Source organism: Rissa tridactyla, chromosome 5 (assembly GCF_028500815.1).
Source record: "Rissa tridactyla isolate bRisTri1 chromosome 5, bRisTri1.patW.cur.20221130, whole genome shotgun sequence".
NCBI classification, from domain to species: domain Eukaryota; kingdom Metazoa; phylum Chordata; class Aves; order Charadriiformes; family Laridae; genus Rissa; species Rissa tridactyla.
This window is the reverse complement of record NC_071470.1, coordinates 66212149-66228442: the sequence shown is the minus strand read 5'-3', so window position 1 is coordinate 66228442 and position 16294 is coordinate 66212149. Positions and strand designations below refer to the sequence as shown.

General features: G+C 37.1%; 1 protein-coding gene and 1 long non-coding RNA gene across 8 annotated transcripts in view; one reads left to right on the top strand and one right to left on the bottom strand.

The window, feature by feature from the left end:
- Positions 1-16294, top strand: part of LOC128910465 (uncharacterized) — a 38272-nt gene that overhangs the window by 6355 nt on the left and 15623 nt on the right. For 2 of the 5 annotated variants that reach the window (XR_008466723.1, XR_008466725.1), the window contains exons 2-4: positions 498-1749; positions 2795-2927; positions 11011-11114. This is a non-coding gene — a long non-coding RNA (uncharacterized LOC128910465). Of the gene's footprint in view, positions 1-497; positions 1750-2794; positions 4319-5676; positions 6312-11010; positions 11115-16294 lie in introns of those variants that run through there. The other 3 variants (XR_008466724.1, XR_008466722.1, XR_008466721.1) reach the window with 3 other exon arrangements.
- INTU (inturned planar cell polarity protein) overlaps positions 6430-16294 on the bottom strand; it is a 48487-nt gene continuing 38622 nt past the window's right edge. The window contains exons 11-16 of one of the 3 annotated variants that reach the window (XM_054203692.1): positions 15281-15502; positions 14305-14727; positions 13681-13778; positions 12727-12916; positions 8697-8851; positions 6430-7291 (exon numbers count right to left, since the gene is read on the bottom strand). In XM_054203692.1, the coding sequence (XP_054059667.1) occupies positions 7180-7291; positions 8697-8851; positions 12727-12916; positions 13681-13778; positions 14305-14727; positions 15281-15502 (1200 nt within the window). In that variant the 3' untranslated portion in view covers positions 6430-7179. The remainder of the gene's footprint in view (positions 7292-8696; positions 8852-12726; positions 12917-13680; positions 13779-14304; positions 14728-15280; positions 15503-16294) is intronic. The other 2 variants (XM_054203691.1, XM_054203693.1) reach the window with 2 other exon arrangements.

Sequence of the window (16294 nt, the reverse complement as noted above, 5' to 3'; positions counted from 1 at the left end):
CTCTTACGAACGAAGCATAAAGAAGAAATTGAGACACATGGATGGATGAAGACAGTTTGTTCAGATAGTGGCATCCAGTTGCTGAAACACTTTCAGGTCATATAACTTCCATTCCAATTTTGTCCTCATTCAGCACAATGCTTACGTATGAATTCTCTTACCCTCTCTGAAAAGGATTTTTTTGACATAATACCATCCTTTCACTTCCTGCCCACACATTCATACTCAAACTTATTAGAAATGTTACTAGTTTCAGCTTTTCCCTATAGTGGAACACTAGCCAGAAGCTGTGACAAAGTTAAAAAAATCCACTTTTTATATCTGTAGATTCTTCATCTGTTTCCACATTCCACCAGTAACTACACCCAAGCTCTGAGGATTCTCTACAGGTGAAAACACAGCAAGCAATAAACCCATCTTTGAAGGAAGAACTTCAAAACATATACCTTCATTTATTGAAGGGATCACGAAAATACTAATTCAGTTTTCTTTTTCAGCTCTGAATTATATGGTGCTCTTGTGACCCAGATAGCAGATAACATCTTTCTCATCTATAATCACCCCGTCCTCCGTAACAACTGGCCCGTGGATCTCCCCACTTCAGCAATGACCAATTCTATGATGGTGGAACAGGGAAAAATAAAAACCAATGTACTTACTTTCACTGTGGCCCATAGTGTTTACCAAATAAGGAAAAGCTAATCACAGTACAAGAAACGTTTTGCGTAACATTTTTAGGTGATGATATCTGACATAGCTCTGTTGCCTTAAACAGCATCACATCTTGTGTAGTAAATGCAGACCATGTAGATGCACCCAAAAATCACTTTTTATTTGTTGGTTCATATCTGGCACATAGATATAGTCTGTTGTCTTTAACAGAAGCTCCTTGGCACTTCACAATCTAAATGTTTTAGTAGTTATTTTTTGTTTTCAAAGATAATCCCACTAAGCAAAACCTAATGCCTGTCAACCATATTTTCTTCCCCACTTCCTATCCTGCACAAAACACATAAGAAAGCATCCAAAGACCCCGATTTCAACCATGAATATGCTGCTTTGCTAAATACTTTACTTCTGAAGAAATTAATCTTGAGTGCTATTCATGGAATGTTTCTAAAATTTGAGTCACAAGCTCATACACATGTAAGCCATCTGGAAACACTTCTAGGAGACGGAAAGGAGATTTGAAGAACTATAAACGCTGCCTTATTTACATCATGGACATTTTACTTTTTCCACTTTAAGAGAAGAAGGAAAACAGCAACCTTAAACTCTTTGCAATCAAAATGACTGTAATTAGAAAAGGACTGCTTAAGAATTTGCGTGCAATACGAGATTAATCAAACTTTAATGACTGACAGCATTCCTCCTGGTCAGCACCACCAGAAAGGCCTGTGGCAAGGAAAGTTTCTGGCACTGCGATAAAAAACTGTCAACAAGAGAAAGCACAGAACATTGGATTTTTGTTTAAATTATCAAAACCCAACCAAAGAAATCCTAAAACAGATAACCGAAGACAGACACAAATAAAGCAGATTTTCCAGCTTGAAACAAATTAGATACGAAGAACTTATGTTCCGTTCTGCTGATATGAATGAATCTGATGTAATTTGTCAAATACCAATATCAACATTTCACTTTCCAAGGGCGAGGTTTCTTGTAATTAATTCCATGGCTGTAGACCTCTGTGTCTTTCACGAATCCATCCAAGTTAAGGGACTTTTCCCAAGTACACAGAATTGCAAGGTAAAGCAGCATAGCCCAAATGTTTATTTGCCTTTTTGAGCTATAACCTAAAACTGCTCCTTTTCTGGTGCATTGTACAAAACTAAGTTTTAAAAATGCTTTAACTATTAATAAGTATGTTTCTAGCTTTACACATAGCAAGAAATCAGTTTTCAGTGTGAAGTATTACTTATGTACAGTAGTAATACGCACTTTCCTATCTGTAAGGTCTTTCTGGCACTCATATACTAATAATTATTAAGAAAATAATGTGAAAAAATTCAAAATTAGAGACTCCTGCTTGAGGGACACAACCCAAGAACTTCACACGTTAGAATAAAAGCAGCTGTAATTTCACGTGAATGAAATCATGAACATAAAGATTTGAGACTAAAGTACAGGTTAATGCAGTCTTAACTGTGAGAATGTAATTGGCCCAGAAACATACGTGTCTGAGTCCAAGATTTTTAAGATCCATTGTAATACTTGCATCATATAACTCCAAAATAATTACATGTCCTGAACAAAACTTTGAAAATTCTGACTTATATTTATAAGCATTTATTTACATGTACCTCACAAAGTTATTAATCATCAAAGATCAAAACTCAGATTTCATTACTTTCAACAATAAACTACAGAGTAAGCATGCTCACTGTTCCTCTTGTTATAAAATAAGCTGATTACAAAATCTTATCAATATGCCACCACTAATTACGAACCATGCTGAGAAAAGGAACTGCACAGCTCTTAGGTGGATGTAGTTTGTTTATTAAACAGAACTAATATGGAAGATTATTTACCTGTTTTTCTTTATCCACTTTGGACATGAAAATCTGTTTGTATTTGTCCTTAAAAGCAAAGTTTAGAGCCTGTGTTCGGAAATACCATATAACATTTGCCAAATTGCCACGCCAAAAACTGAAACATCCTACAGAAAAATAAATGGATCTTTAAAATAACATTTCCAAAGTTTATACTACACCAAGTATATTATACAATATTCCTTTTATTGTTTCTACTTTGGTATGAGCTGTAACAAAGGCCAAAATTGTTCTTTTTGCAGGTCCTTTATTTTTCAAGCATTTGGAATTGAAAATCTGGATTTATTCTGACACTTACCGACAGATGTATGCATTCGGTGTTAGCACAAGAAAATTTGAAACTGCAAGGGAAACATCAGTAATGCTGAGAAACAGGTAAGGTTTTCAACTTCCTTACTTCATACATTTCTTAGACGAGGGGTACCTTTGTAAAATGCAGTCTGGAACTGCAGAACAGAAGAATATTTCACGGGACTGTGTATAAATTGTGTTCCTGAAGTAGCCTGCCTGTGCATTTTCGCTTCCATAGGGGGTGCTCACACTCCACATTAGAGCAATGATGAACCGCTTATACAGGTATCACAAACTTGGTACCGCTTTTGACATTATATTATTCTAAATTGAAGAAAGGATCCCTTTGGACACTAAGATAAATGCATAAGAAGCTAAATGGAGCTGGGGAGGGTACTGCAGGAGCAAACCTTATGTGGATCATGGGGGAGAAACCAAATGTACGTGCGGATGTTCTCAGACATGGGACTGGCTGGCCGTGTTAGACTTCGCTAAGCAGTGACAGCCCAGTCATCTCTGTGACGTGTAGCCGTGCTCTTCATTCAGACGACTTAATTTTCTTGTGTTACCCTGGATGAAGGCAAAGACTCTTCAAAGACTCTCTACGACAAAACCCTCAAAATTGTGGTTTTGTTTCTTATTTTGATCCTGCTTTCCTATACATTAACACGAGGATGCCAAATAAAGGCTGCTTTTGTAAAACTATCACAAGGAAAACGTTACGGGTATTTTACACCGTCCACAAATACCAACAACTACCAAATAAACCAAAAAAAATCCTGTGGGGATGTACCCAGCAGCCACCCCTTCCTCACCACCTCCTCCGCCACAGCCCGTACTCCTCTGAATGCCATGGCCCACGATGGAGGCTCCATCGCCATCACTTTGAAAGCGTTTCTAAAAGCTTTTGTTTCTACAAGGTTTGGGAGAGCAAGGGAAAGGCGCTGGGACAGGGGAGCGGCTCAGGGTCCCTACCTCGCTCCCTGGGGACGCGCACAAAGCAGCCCACTGTGCCTGGATCTGCGTGGAGGGGGCCGGCACCTGCAGAAACAGCTTCACCCTCTCGAGGGTCTCCACCGCCCTCTTGGAGATGGCAGCCACCACGCTGCTGGCCGTCAGGTCCTTCCCAAAGGAGATACGGGGTCGCAGAGGTCCTTGCCCTGCAGGGCCAACATGGCACATGGCACCGCCCTGGCCTTTTCCTCCTCTTCCCAAAAAAGCACACAGCCAGCGGGCACTAAACTGGCTTCTTTTTCCTCAAAAGCTGATGGTCTGGGGGTATGCAGGAGCTGAGCTGCCTCTGGCTCCCGCTATTACCATCTGCAAGGGGCGGCCGGGCCCGGAAACGGAGCTTCCAGGGAGCGCCACCCTCCCTGAGCTGCTTCCAGAGACCTCTGGAACTTTCCAGGAGCTTCTGTCAGCTGCGAGAACTGGCCCCTCTCCCCCAAGTAGGAACTAGAGAATAAAAACCCCAGGTAACAAAGGGTAGTTGTTGATCATATTGAGTTATGAGTTAATAAACATTATATATGGCAAGTAAATGAATTTTAGTCGTGTTGTTTATACCCATTCCAGTGCAGGGCAGAAATATCAATTCCTTCTAGATTGCTGATAGCATTTTTTTTTTTTAATTGCTTTCCGTCCCCTGCATCTCCTGACTTTATGATTAATGAAGGCATGAAACACTATTTGCTCAGTCAAAATGTTTTAATTGTTGATGTTTTTAAATGCTAACTTCTGTTTCTTGCATTCCCTTGACATTAGTAATTTTAACGCTGGTACTCCATTGATTTGTTGTGCGCCACACTGCTTTGCTGTATTTTTTAAAAATAATAATTTAAAGGCAAAAGAAATTAATTCATTTAGTGCCTTAATGCTACCATTTCAAGTCCTTTCGTAGCTTCTCTGCATCTATTCCTTTTAATATAATTTTATACGCTGATTCACAATCTTTGAAAATTACAAAGCTACAAGATTTGTATCAAAGATACTTGATAAAACTCTGTGTTCTGTAGGAAATGAAATCCTGTCATCCTTTGGGGCTCTTTTTAAACATACTCTTAAAAATCTGCAAAATACAGTCTCTGCTCAGTTGACGAACAACCAATAAAAATCCCGTAGTATCCACATAATTAATGCAAATTTTGCAATGTTTTGCTGCCGAACTACACTACTTGGAGTATAAAAGGTGTACCATACTCGGATGCCCTTAATTCTGTTTAAGGTAGAGTGTCTTGTGAAGGAGCAAGCCAGTCTATATAGCTGATTGGTACTGAAGGAGTCCCACCTCCGTCGCTGCTTTTCTCTGCACCCATCTTTAGATTCACTGTTTCTTCTGCCTGGGCTCAGGTGCGTGTTTGGCCCAGCTAGGTCTGATTAAACACAAGGAGCTTGATAAAAGTTAGCTGTCCTCTTTTTAAAGCATTCAAATACCTTCTTTTTTAGCATTCAAACCATATAGCCCAGCCTTTAAGAGACTGAAACGAGACAAACATCAGCAAAATTACCCTTTACCGTGCAGATACATACTTATGTGCACACACACACAGACGTACAGGTTCTGTGAAAGCTCTTAAACCTGCTAGAAGCCATGCAGCAAAGACTGCTTGCTTTTCTGTTCCTTCCTCCCGTACAACAAAATCTCATCTTCAAACCCCACATATTTTAGACTCTTAAAAGGTGCTGTTCAGATGTTATCCATACTAATACATATTTTTATTCTTCAGAGTAAATCTCACACCACTTCACTGACGGAGAACAAATCTAAAGCACTACTGATACAACTCAGTTTTGTTATGTCTCAAACTGAAACACTCTATTTCTCATCTTCTAGGAACCATAAATTCTGGAGAAGGCTGATTAACAAAATCTTCAATCGTATGCTTAAAATTCAGGCCTAAGACTTCTACTGCTTGAATTAAAGCAACCGTTGAGTGATTCAAGACAAGCTGTGAATCGCTCTGTGAGAGTGGGCAGTTATAAGCATTTGATTGCCTATTTTAGAACTACTCTAAACAGTGTAATTTACTAGTGAAAACAAGCGCTAAAGATTTGATCATGACAGCCTACGGAACTGAATTCACTTTCCTGAATACTTAAACTTTTTGATCCCATTGTTTAAAATGCAACTTTAGTCATGCATTTTATGAATAGCACTCATGAAAAGCAAATAGAAATAGCGGAAATAAAAAAAAATAATAAAAATGCATTTTTGACGTGGAACATGAAGAAATGCTATGCAGATGACCAGATGTAAGCGTGCTGGCTGTGGGTAAAAAAAGCCCCAAAAATCTTACATTTGAAACTAAACTTTAGTTAAAAAACCTGTAGGAGCAGCTGGTTTGCAGATTATGAACATTTTAACAATTTGTAGGAAGGCTGAATTTTGTAGAAGAATTCTGATTTTGCAAACATCTTGCCTTCTTTTGCCTTATATGGATATAATCTAACATTTTTTGTAATATCCAGCTGTAAAGTGTAGAAGGCCTAGCTAAACAAATATTGTTTAAATAAACAAAAGAGAAAATATGTTAAGTAAAAAAACAGTAGAATAACGCTTTACTGGTCTTTTCCAAATATACATGGTTTTATTATGAATATAATAAAAAATTAGCTGTGCCCATGCATAAGTCTTAAAACTATCACCCCCCTCCCCCCATCTTCTTTTGTGCCTTCAAAATTGCGTTTTAACAAATATAAGTATTATTTATAGTTAAAAATCATGAAGTCAAGTAAAACATCAACCATACTGTAGTGCTCAAGTGTGCAGGAGACCATACTGGCAAAAATGGTAAACCATTAGTTTTGTGTGGCTAAATGCCGTGAATTGTCTAAAAGATTTCTTTCTGGTTTGATTAATACAACGTTACTGAAAACACGCACTATTTTTCATGCCCTTAGAGGTGAAAAATTTTAATTAATTGGAAATATTTTTTTTCCCCCTCCATCACCAAATTGCCAGATATTCAGAGAATACTGTGAGGATATCAGCTTATCATTTTACATTGTGTATTATACACTGAACAGCAGTGAATGTACAAATTATGTGATGTTTTAATATAATAAAGTTATGACCAGGATAAGTAATTTGACAGTATATAAAAATAAGAACTTTGTTTCTCTGAAATAATTTTAAGTATTCAATCGATGAGCTCATTAAAATCATCACTGAAGTTTTACCTGTGTCATTACCACAAGGTAGATTTATTCTTTTTTAAAAGCATTTCAAAGATATGCCACGGGTCAGCACCACAGTTGAGTTAATTTCTCTTTATATTGAAGTACTCCAAAGAGGTGACAACACCCCGCAGGCTGGCTGGATGCTCAGGAAGCTCATCTATGTAGCTAAGCCGAAGGACAGTTTAAAGGCCAGTTCAACAGCAGCTTCTGTGACTGAGTCATGGAAACAGACATAACACTCCTGAGGTTTTGGATGCAGAATGAGCCTCCTGGAGGGAAAAAAAAAAAAAGAAAAAAAAAAGTTATCATAGGTGTTAGCTTTTTCTCCTCAGCAGCGCGATATATTTTGGTTGTACTCCGAGGTTTCAGTAAGATGTTAAAAACAACTGCTGTGTAAGACAGCTAGCAAACTTCTGTGGCTCTCCTGCATTATCTTACTTCTTTCAACACGTTAGATTTTTAAATCAAGTTCTCTGTTCAGCTTTCTCATGACTGTGTATAGAAAAAATTCTTCAGTTTTTCAGGATCTGTTTGCATAGTAGTGGTGTGTTTTGCACTAATGCAGGTTTCCAGGCTACAAGCTGGTACTTGGGAGCAAGCGCCAGTATTCACATATTTACTAATTTTTAAACTTAGTAGATCTGGGTAGGTACATTCCCACAGGTCACATTACGCTCTTTTAGGGAAAGAGCTAAAGTAGGAAAGCTGTTAAAACCTGGCGCAAGCGTGTGCAGCATTATAGCATACCATATAGCTCTGCAAATACTAATGGACTGCCCTGATTTAACACATTGTTTACTGAAAAAATGTTTTTTAAAAGATATCAACAGCAGCATAAACATTCTAAAATGTTTAAACTAAAGATTTTAATTTTTCCAACCCCAAGGATAGCACACAAACTGCAGTTATGTATGTTCTTGGTGGGAAACAATTGTTTTTCTTTTTTTCTCTTTAAACATATGACTTGAAGGCAAACAGGTTGAACAAAAGCTGCGTTAGAGAATTTCTACATTATTATTCCCGGCCAATAAAATTACCTGTGGATGACGTTTCCCCTCTTTGTATCAGAAAAAAGGTTCTTATGCCATATTCAGAAATGTATTTTGCTGTTTTCTGAATTTCCTATTTGTGCAATAATTGAACTAGTCAATTATAACTTAATGAATTAATCAAACATAATCATTTGTCTTCCTTTCACCCCCTGCCTATACTGAATTTGTTTTTGATATGGTGAAAAACATATGCTTCCATTTAACTGGGCATTTACATTTTTCTTTCTATTTATCTAGTAAGAATACCAAATAGAGAAGATGAATGTAGAAAAGAAGGAAACACCCTTGTTGACTTCCTGCTGCTAACATGACTGTCTGCTTACTACAGTTAAAATGTAGACAGCACAAAATATAGTGAGATATATAAGTCAGAAATATAGTGAGAAGTAGTGGCTACAGAATGGGGCTTACCGGCCTGGACTTAAAACAATTACAAGATTTGAAACAGAAGATTTGGAACATCACACCAATGTGTTCCCAGATCCCAAGTTAAAGCCACATCAGTCAGTCAGCTCAAATATTTCCATGATGTGCCACAATTAAATTTATTCGTAATGAGTACAGTGGCATATTCAAAATGGGAAACACTAGCAGAAACACATTTATTTGTCCTTAAACTCACCCCACAACCCAGTAATTCATTGTTGGTGGTGGTTTCTTCTGATCAGTCCAGTTATCAGGAGAGCACTCAAACAAAACTCCATGTTCTGTTACCAGATCTAGGTCCTCAGCTTCCTTACTCAATTCCGAAGCCCCACTGCCTGCTTTTTTCTTTTTCTGTAAAACAATTGGTGAAATGTTAGTACAGAATGAAATCTTTTTACATAAACACTAGCAAATATAAGCATGTGATTTCTTCAGGAATCTCTGATGAACGATATTGCTGTCAAAAAAGGCAGACTTAGGAGATATAACTAACTTGCTTACACGATTCTTTTTTTCCACAGTTTTGTTACTTTGGCATCAAGAGGCCTTTCCATTGTTGTACAACTTAGACAAATGCTCCCTTTTTGGATTTTTTTTTTCCCCTTCTAGCTGAACACTATTTCTCTCATAAGACATCTGAGATAATACAGCTTCTCTAAACAAGCATGTTACAACAGCTAAAGCTCTCATCTTTCCTTCTCTGTGTGCCTCCCTAATTAAGAACTGTGATAGTAAAAGCCTATTGAATAAACTTGGCCAGGCAGGAATTTCTTTTTGTAAATAAACAGTCGAAGCACTTTGCTCAGAGCGTTTTCTTGCTCCTACTCAGCATGAACGTGTAAGATGTATAGAAAATAAAGACGTTTTTGTATTCTGTTGGTTTTAGGGCTATGTTTTGTAAAGAGCTTTTGAATAAACCTTGTAAAAGTTCCAGGTGTTTCTGACTGAACTCCTGGTACCTGTTTGGTGAGGATCAAATTGTAGGAACAAAATCTACTTTCTCTCATTGCTCTGTCTTAGTACTTAACAGTCCCGTGAGTCCAATAATGCCACGGTATTTTTCACCAGAAACGCAAGTGGGAAAAAGACTGGAATGAACATGGAGTTAAACACACGAGGAATTTTGAAAGGGTTTGTCACTACTTCAACTCTTTTCCCATTGAAGTCAAAGGAAGTTTAGTACTCTTTTATAAATGTCTATATAGTAGTGAAGGAAAAACAAGCTTTAAAACTTTTTTTTTTTTTTTTTTTTTTTGAAGCATAAGAAGTGAGATGAGATTATGGAAACAGGAGTGGAAGTCCCTTTGAAACAAATCTGTCTTAAGGCCAGGGCATCTCTGGATCTACCAATTAAACTTATGTTCCAATGACAAGATCCGAGGAGGTGAAAGAAAAGGTTTCCTTGAAAAAAACTTTTCATGGGACTTCTGTCTGCCATATGTAGGAGCATAAACCACATCTTTCAATTGGCCTACAATATTGAAGATGTGGGGGCTGAAGGTCTAGAAGAAAAAAGGTGGTCACGTTATCACAAACATCTTAATTTCTCAAAAATGGTAGAAGAAAAAGTGAGCATTTGAGAAAAAAATGGCTAATATTTGCCTGCGAAAATGTCTTTTCAGTTTCCCTAAACATGCTTTGGATTAAATTCATAAAGCATATTCTAAATTAATAGTTCACAGAGTGGAAGAAATGACACAATAGATGACTTTACCCTTCCTATCTCTCTTCTTAGTACACAAAATTGTTTCAAACCCTGTTCTTGCTAATACTGCTACTGAAAAAAACTTAAGGAATATGTTTGTACTCAGTTTAATAGTCTTCCCCACCAAAAAAAATGGGGTCATTATTACGCAATTTCCAAGCTGACATTTGTTTATATTTTAGCACATCTTACACCATGCTATTCATACTGAAAATACTAAAGAAAAAATTAAGTACTAAGAGGGGATATTTGATAGAACTACAAGGGTCTGTACTTCCATATGCATTAAAACTTCTTTCCTTCTGATTTTATTTAAGAAAATACTAAGATGATGATAAAGAAAATGAGGCCAGGGCTGCTTCTTACATACAGTGGCATATATTGTAGGGTTTAAAAACACAGAGCTTATTTTTTCTCAATTTAAAATTTATTCAAAATTTCTGTACACATTTAGAAGTTAAATTGTGAATTTTCAGTTCGCTAAAAGTGAGGCAAAAATTAGTGATTGATCAGTTTAAATAATTTTGCATTATTGGTGCAATTCTCTGAATCCTAAGCTGTAACAATATTTAGTTGATGACAAAGAATAAGCAGTATAATATTAATTTCTGTATTTGAGTTTTTTGTCGTGCACTATGAACAAGAAAAAACTTCCACTCATTCTTTTACATTTTCCTCATGCCATGAACAAACTGCTAATTTCAGCATTAATTATTGGAGCCAACATGCAAAAACTACCCCACATTTCTCTTAAAGAGAAACTTTGTTCTGCAGCACATGTTCATCAATTATTTCTGATTTTCAGAGCAGAATGAACCCCGCTGCTGCCTAGTCTACTCACGTCTGAAGAAGCCAGAAAATCATGTGCTGAGGTAGCGGTGGCCAGAACAGAAGTTTTGACTTTCAACCGTGAGTTTTTCACTTTTTACGAGCTTCACCTAGTAGCTGAATAGTTTCTTTATTCTTTTGTTTGTTTGTTTGTTTGAACTATAAAATGTCTATTTAACAGTTGTAACCAGAGGCAATTCGATGATAAGAAATGTTTGTGTATTCTCTCTGCTTGCTTTTGGGTTTCTACATCTCCCAACAGAAGTGCCCAAAATACATGACTCAATGCCAAAGTCCTACTCAGCCAAACCTCAGCGTCATATGAAGTTGACAGAACAATCCACCAAATTAACCTATTTTTTGCACTTAACAGTTCCCAGATGATTTAACAAGGCACATAGGTCTAACCAGAAGTGACTTCTTCAGTAACTTCAAGAAATGATTAAGAAAAATTATACTGCTATTTACAAACTCTGTTCATTCAATTTGTACTGTTATTTCCCATTTCTCATTTAATTCACTTGGATTGTCACTTTAGGATCTAAAAAATGCAACTCAGACAGTATTCCACTTAGGTTTATAGTTAATTATTTCTCTTTTCCAAAAGAACTAAACAGGTCACAAAATTAGCAGAGATTAATGTTATCTTTATTTGGTTCATGTCAATAAAAATCAACTGTGCAGTTAACAAACCAGACTTTCAGCAAAATAAAGTGTGCATTGAACACAAAATGTCTGATCTGAACAGAGTATCTCATAAATGGATTCTTATACCTATTATTTAGATATCTGCATTACTACTACCATCTTTCTCCAGATGGATCATTTGGAATAAACAGAAATTTTTAGTCAAACAGGAGGTGGTACAGTTGCTGACATCAGATGTGTCCATTTTTAAGGCTAATCTAAATATTGCGGACCCACATAAAGCTCTGGCAGCTGGGATCAGGCTTCAGCCCACATCTAGCGCAAGGCTTGAATTGGTATCTTTGTAAAGGGAAGAAGCCTCACCTGTTCTGGCATCCCACCTAATCTAAAATCCAAGAGAGCTGGCAGCATAATTAAAAGGAATCAATCATTATAGCCAGTCTTATTCTAGAGAGATATCCATGTGAACAATTACAGACAGTAGTTGATGGCAGACATATAAGCAATCTTGGGTAGCACAGAAAGCAAAGAACGACCCTCTCATGGTCAGAGGCCCTCCTCAGGTCACTGTTCAGACACAGCGAAGGGAGACCGCACTGTCACTGCTCATATGAAAACATTTTCTGTGAAAAAAGAGGGCCTACATTTCCTTTTGCTGCCAATCTGAAATCCCCCCCTAGCGTTCAAATGGCTAAAACCCCACTCTTTTGCTACTTAACAGTTCTTGAACCCAGGGCGTGAAACTCTTTGCTGAGCTACAAACAAGTCCTAATATGAAACAGAGTAAGAAAGTACTATACTGGAGACACTGAGTATTTATTTTGGGGGCATTTTTGGTGGGAGAACGAGCCATCATTGCACGCATACTTGGTTGGATGGTCAGAGAAAGAACCTGCCCATAACAGTAAAATATCAGGAGTTTTAAAAACAACCACACACATGCAAATACATCTGCTAGTGAACTATTTAAATAATTAAGTGAAAACAATCTTGAAATACAGAGTTGAGAATGTAAATAGAAAAATGGAAAACAAAGCTTCCATACTTCTTTCCTCATGGACTGCTGAAAAACGGAACGAATTGAAAGACAGCATCGATAGAAATTCTCAATTAACTGAGGGTGGATGGAGCCACCGAGCTGTGCTACTTCTTTGTGAGTTGGAGTAATAAAGATTCCTTGCATCGTTTCCAAAGATAGATAGTGGAAGAGGGTATTCTCAGGACCAGATGTCAACCTTCAAAAACAGGAGAATTCATTTAATATTCAAATAACTTTGAAATAAATTTCAGTTAAACAGCATATACTTTTGTTTCTTAAGACAGAATTGTTTTCTGGTAACTACAACAGAATACAAAAGTGGATACAGACATTCAAAAGGTTTCTATTCCTACACCAAGGAAATCCTGCTAATTTAGACTGTTAACACTCAATTTAAAAAACAAAACAAAACAAAACAAGCCACCCAAAACCAAACAAACGCAAAAAACTATGGAACTAGTTAGGTATTGCACTGTGTTCTCAAAAATTCTCACCAAAAAAAAGAAAAAGGAACAGAGAAGTAAAAGCTTTGGGGGCAAAAGAAAAAAAAAAGAAAAAAGGAAAGCTTTCTTTAGAGCTCAACTAAAACACCAGATCAGACTGTGCCGGCACAAGCATCAGGCAGGAACTGTGAAGATCCTGGCTTCTTTGTCCTTTGTACAGCTACCTAGACACCAGGGAGGCGCAGGATTTGTGTGTGGTCCAAAAACTCTTTTATTTGAACTTTCAAGGTCACATATATGTGGGACATCCGCATACATTCTACTGACATACTCTTGAGAAACATCTGTCTTTTCTAATTAAGCGCTCCATTTAAGAGCTTCACTTTTGAGAATCCTTGCATAGCAAGGTTTTGGTTAGAATAAAATGATGCAGGAGCTTCTGTGATCTGCGCGTAGTCAAAAAACGATCCAAGCACGGCCTTAGGTCTGAAATGATGAATTAAAAATGTTTTCTTACTTGATAGCGTTAAGAAGTTCTGTATCTTTCTCTGAGAGGTTCTTTTTGAGGTTTCCTAAATGAAATGGATTTGGTAGGGTATGTTTTTTTCTAGTGGTCTAAAAAACAAGGAGATAAATGAACTAAGAGAGAAAAACCACAACTAACAAAAGAACCGAATCAAATCAAGAAATCACCTACTTAGAAGAAAATCATGTAGCATTTTTTAAAAGGCCCAAATGGTTGCATCAACTTACATAAATGCATTTTATAGCCTTTTTAAGACTAAAATGGGTTAGAAGCAGTTGTACAACTGTGCAGTAATTTGTTCTGATAATTTATGTTTACACCGTTATTATTTTGGGAATATTCTCCAATTATTTCTGCTGATTCCAATGCATCTGTGCCCGCTTCAGTCATGGGAAAACCCCAAATATTTGCAAGCAATGATAAATAAATGTGATGGCTCTGGGGCTGACCCAAAGCTTCCCAAGGCAACAGAAGTATTTGCAGGGGATCTTAGATTTATTCTTTTATAGTGTGCTTTTTTAAAAAGGAAGTTACTTGAGCGAGTTTTTCAGAGAACTGCCACCTCCCCCAAGCCCACCAGAACCTTATAAATTCCCTCTGTCTTTGTTCTCAGACCTGATCCACTGCAGATTGTGGATTACTGCTTTCATCTTCTGCAGGACCTTCATTTCCACGGTCAAGTCCTCCACTGTTTCTCGTAGGGCTCGGCTTACGTGTCATTATAGAAGAGTCACCAAACAGGGTCCTTTTGCTCACTGGAGTGGTTACTGATTTGGAAGTATTTTGTAGCTTACTTAGGATGGGTGAGGTGGTCAAGCTCTCCGGTTTGTCACGTGTTGCAGGAAGGAACCAGTCAGCACAAGATAAAGGTGGAATGGACGGAGAATCTAGCCGTTCCTCTATGCTGGCGTCTATTCCTTCCAGTTGAAGTATAGTGGCTTTGACCTGATCTACATATATACAGTCTGGTCCTGGATTCCCGATAGCTTTGGATGCACAGCCTCCTGCCTCGAGCAGGACGCACAGCATGAAGTGTCTCTGTTAACATGGAGGTAGCAACATTAGCCTTTGGTTTAATATACAGTACATGCTGTATTATATTTATATCTCATCTGTTACTTAAGCCAAATACAGCACTATATTTAACACTTCTTCCTCATTTCCAGATAAGTTACTTATTTTTTTATAATCAAATCATGTCCATGGAGATCTGTTATCATGTTATTTGAGTTAAAAAAGCTATCATTTATATACTCAGTTGTTTGCTTTAAAAAAGTCCACATTTAAAAAACCACCACATTTCTGAAATGAGTTGTCTGAAAATACAAAATGATGAAAGCAAAAACATTTTCAACCAAAGTGAAAGGGTATAAAAATAATGAAAATTCATACTTAAAACTTGCAAGTTTTACACATGCATAAAAAATGCTACTCTCTGAGAAATTCTATCCCATGAAACAGCTATAATAGGAATATTTTGTAATATTACTAAATAAAACGCATAAAAAGTGTTGATCTTGTTGAACAATAGACAACACACAACAGCAAAACAGAGCATCAGAGAACAGGCACACTGCAAATATTAACTTACCAAGCCAACTATCAGTAAGAAGTACCTTGCTTCAGGTTCCCTGTATCCTGTGAAGCTTGAAACTTCCCATGGCTGGATATGATGATGTGGAAATACTTCCCTCCATATCACTAACTGACCAATCTTCTGTTCTGCTGCCAAGGGTAACAGACAATAGTGCCGACAATATAAACCTATATCAATAAGATCTTCCTTTGGCAAGTGATTACCAATCAAGTAACCCTTAATTAAACACAGAAAAGGAAGTATATTCAGTAAGAAATACAACACCACCGCTTATCACTTAAGAGTACTTTTCAGCTAGAGTTATCCATGCTCCACATGCACTGAGGTTGTCAGTTTCTCGCCAAAGACACTCTTTTTGGTATACAGTTGTACAACAGATAACACCGAGCTTTTGCACCGCATCTGAAGAATACAAGTACTGAAATATAAACAAAGAAAACATCAGTATATATGTAAGTTATCAAAGGGGAGCTGGAAAATGTATGGCTTTAACGGCTTGCTAAACAGCTACAGAGTTAAGGTGCTTTAATTCTCATTTAATTCTCTCTCCGGTGAAAGCTCAGTATTTGTGGAATTAATAAAATTTCCAAAGAAGATACATAGTACAACAGTATTTCTAGCACTAAGGGCATTACAGTTAAAGCGCTGTCGTGGTAGATACCGTGCAGTTCCATTTGTGCTAACAGTTTAGTCTCATAATACTACCAGCGTAAAGAACAATTGCATGATAAAATATTTAAAATATAAGTTTCCTTAAAGCAAAGACTGTTATCTTCCTCTCTATACTGTTGAATACACTGTCTACGTTTAATAAAAAGAAATAAATTTACAAATGAGGCCAGAGTGAAAAAAGCTGTCAATCCAATGACTAAAGTCTTGGATTTAAAGACAGATTAAAGATAGATCACCTGTTATCTTTATTAAAAAATGGCAATGAACAAAAAAAAATCCTATTACAATATCATACAGCATCACTTGAATTGACTCTTACTATTGTCTCCAATCCTT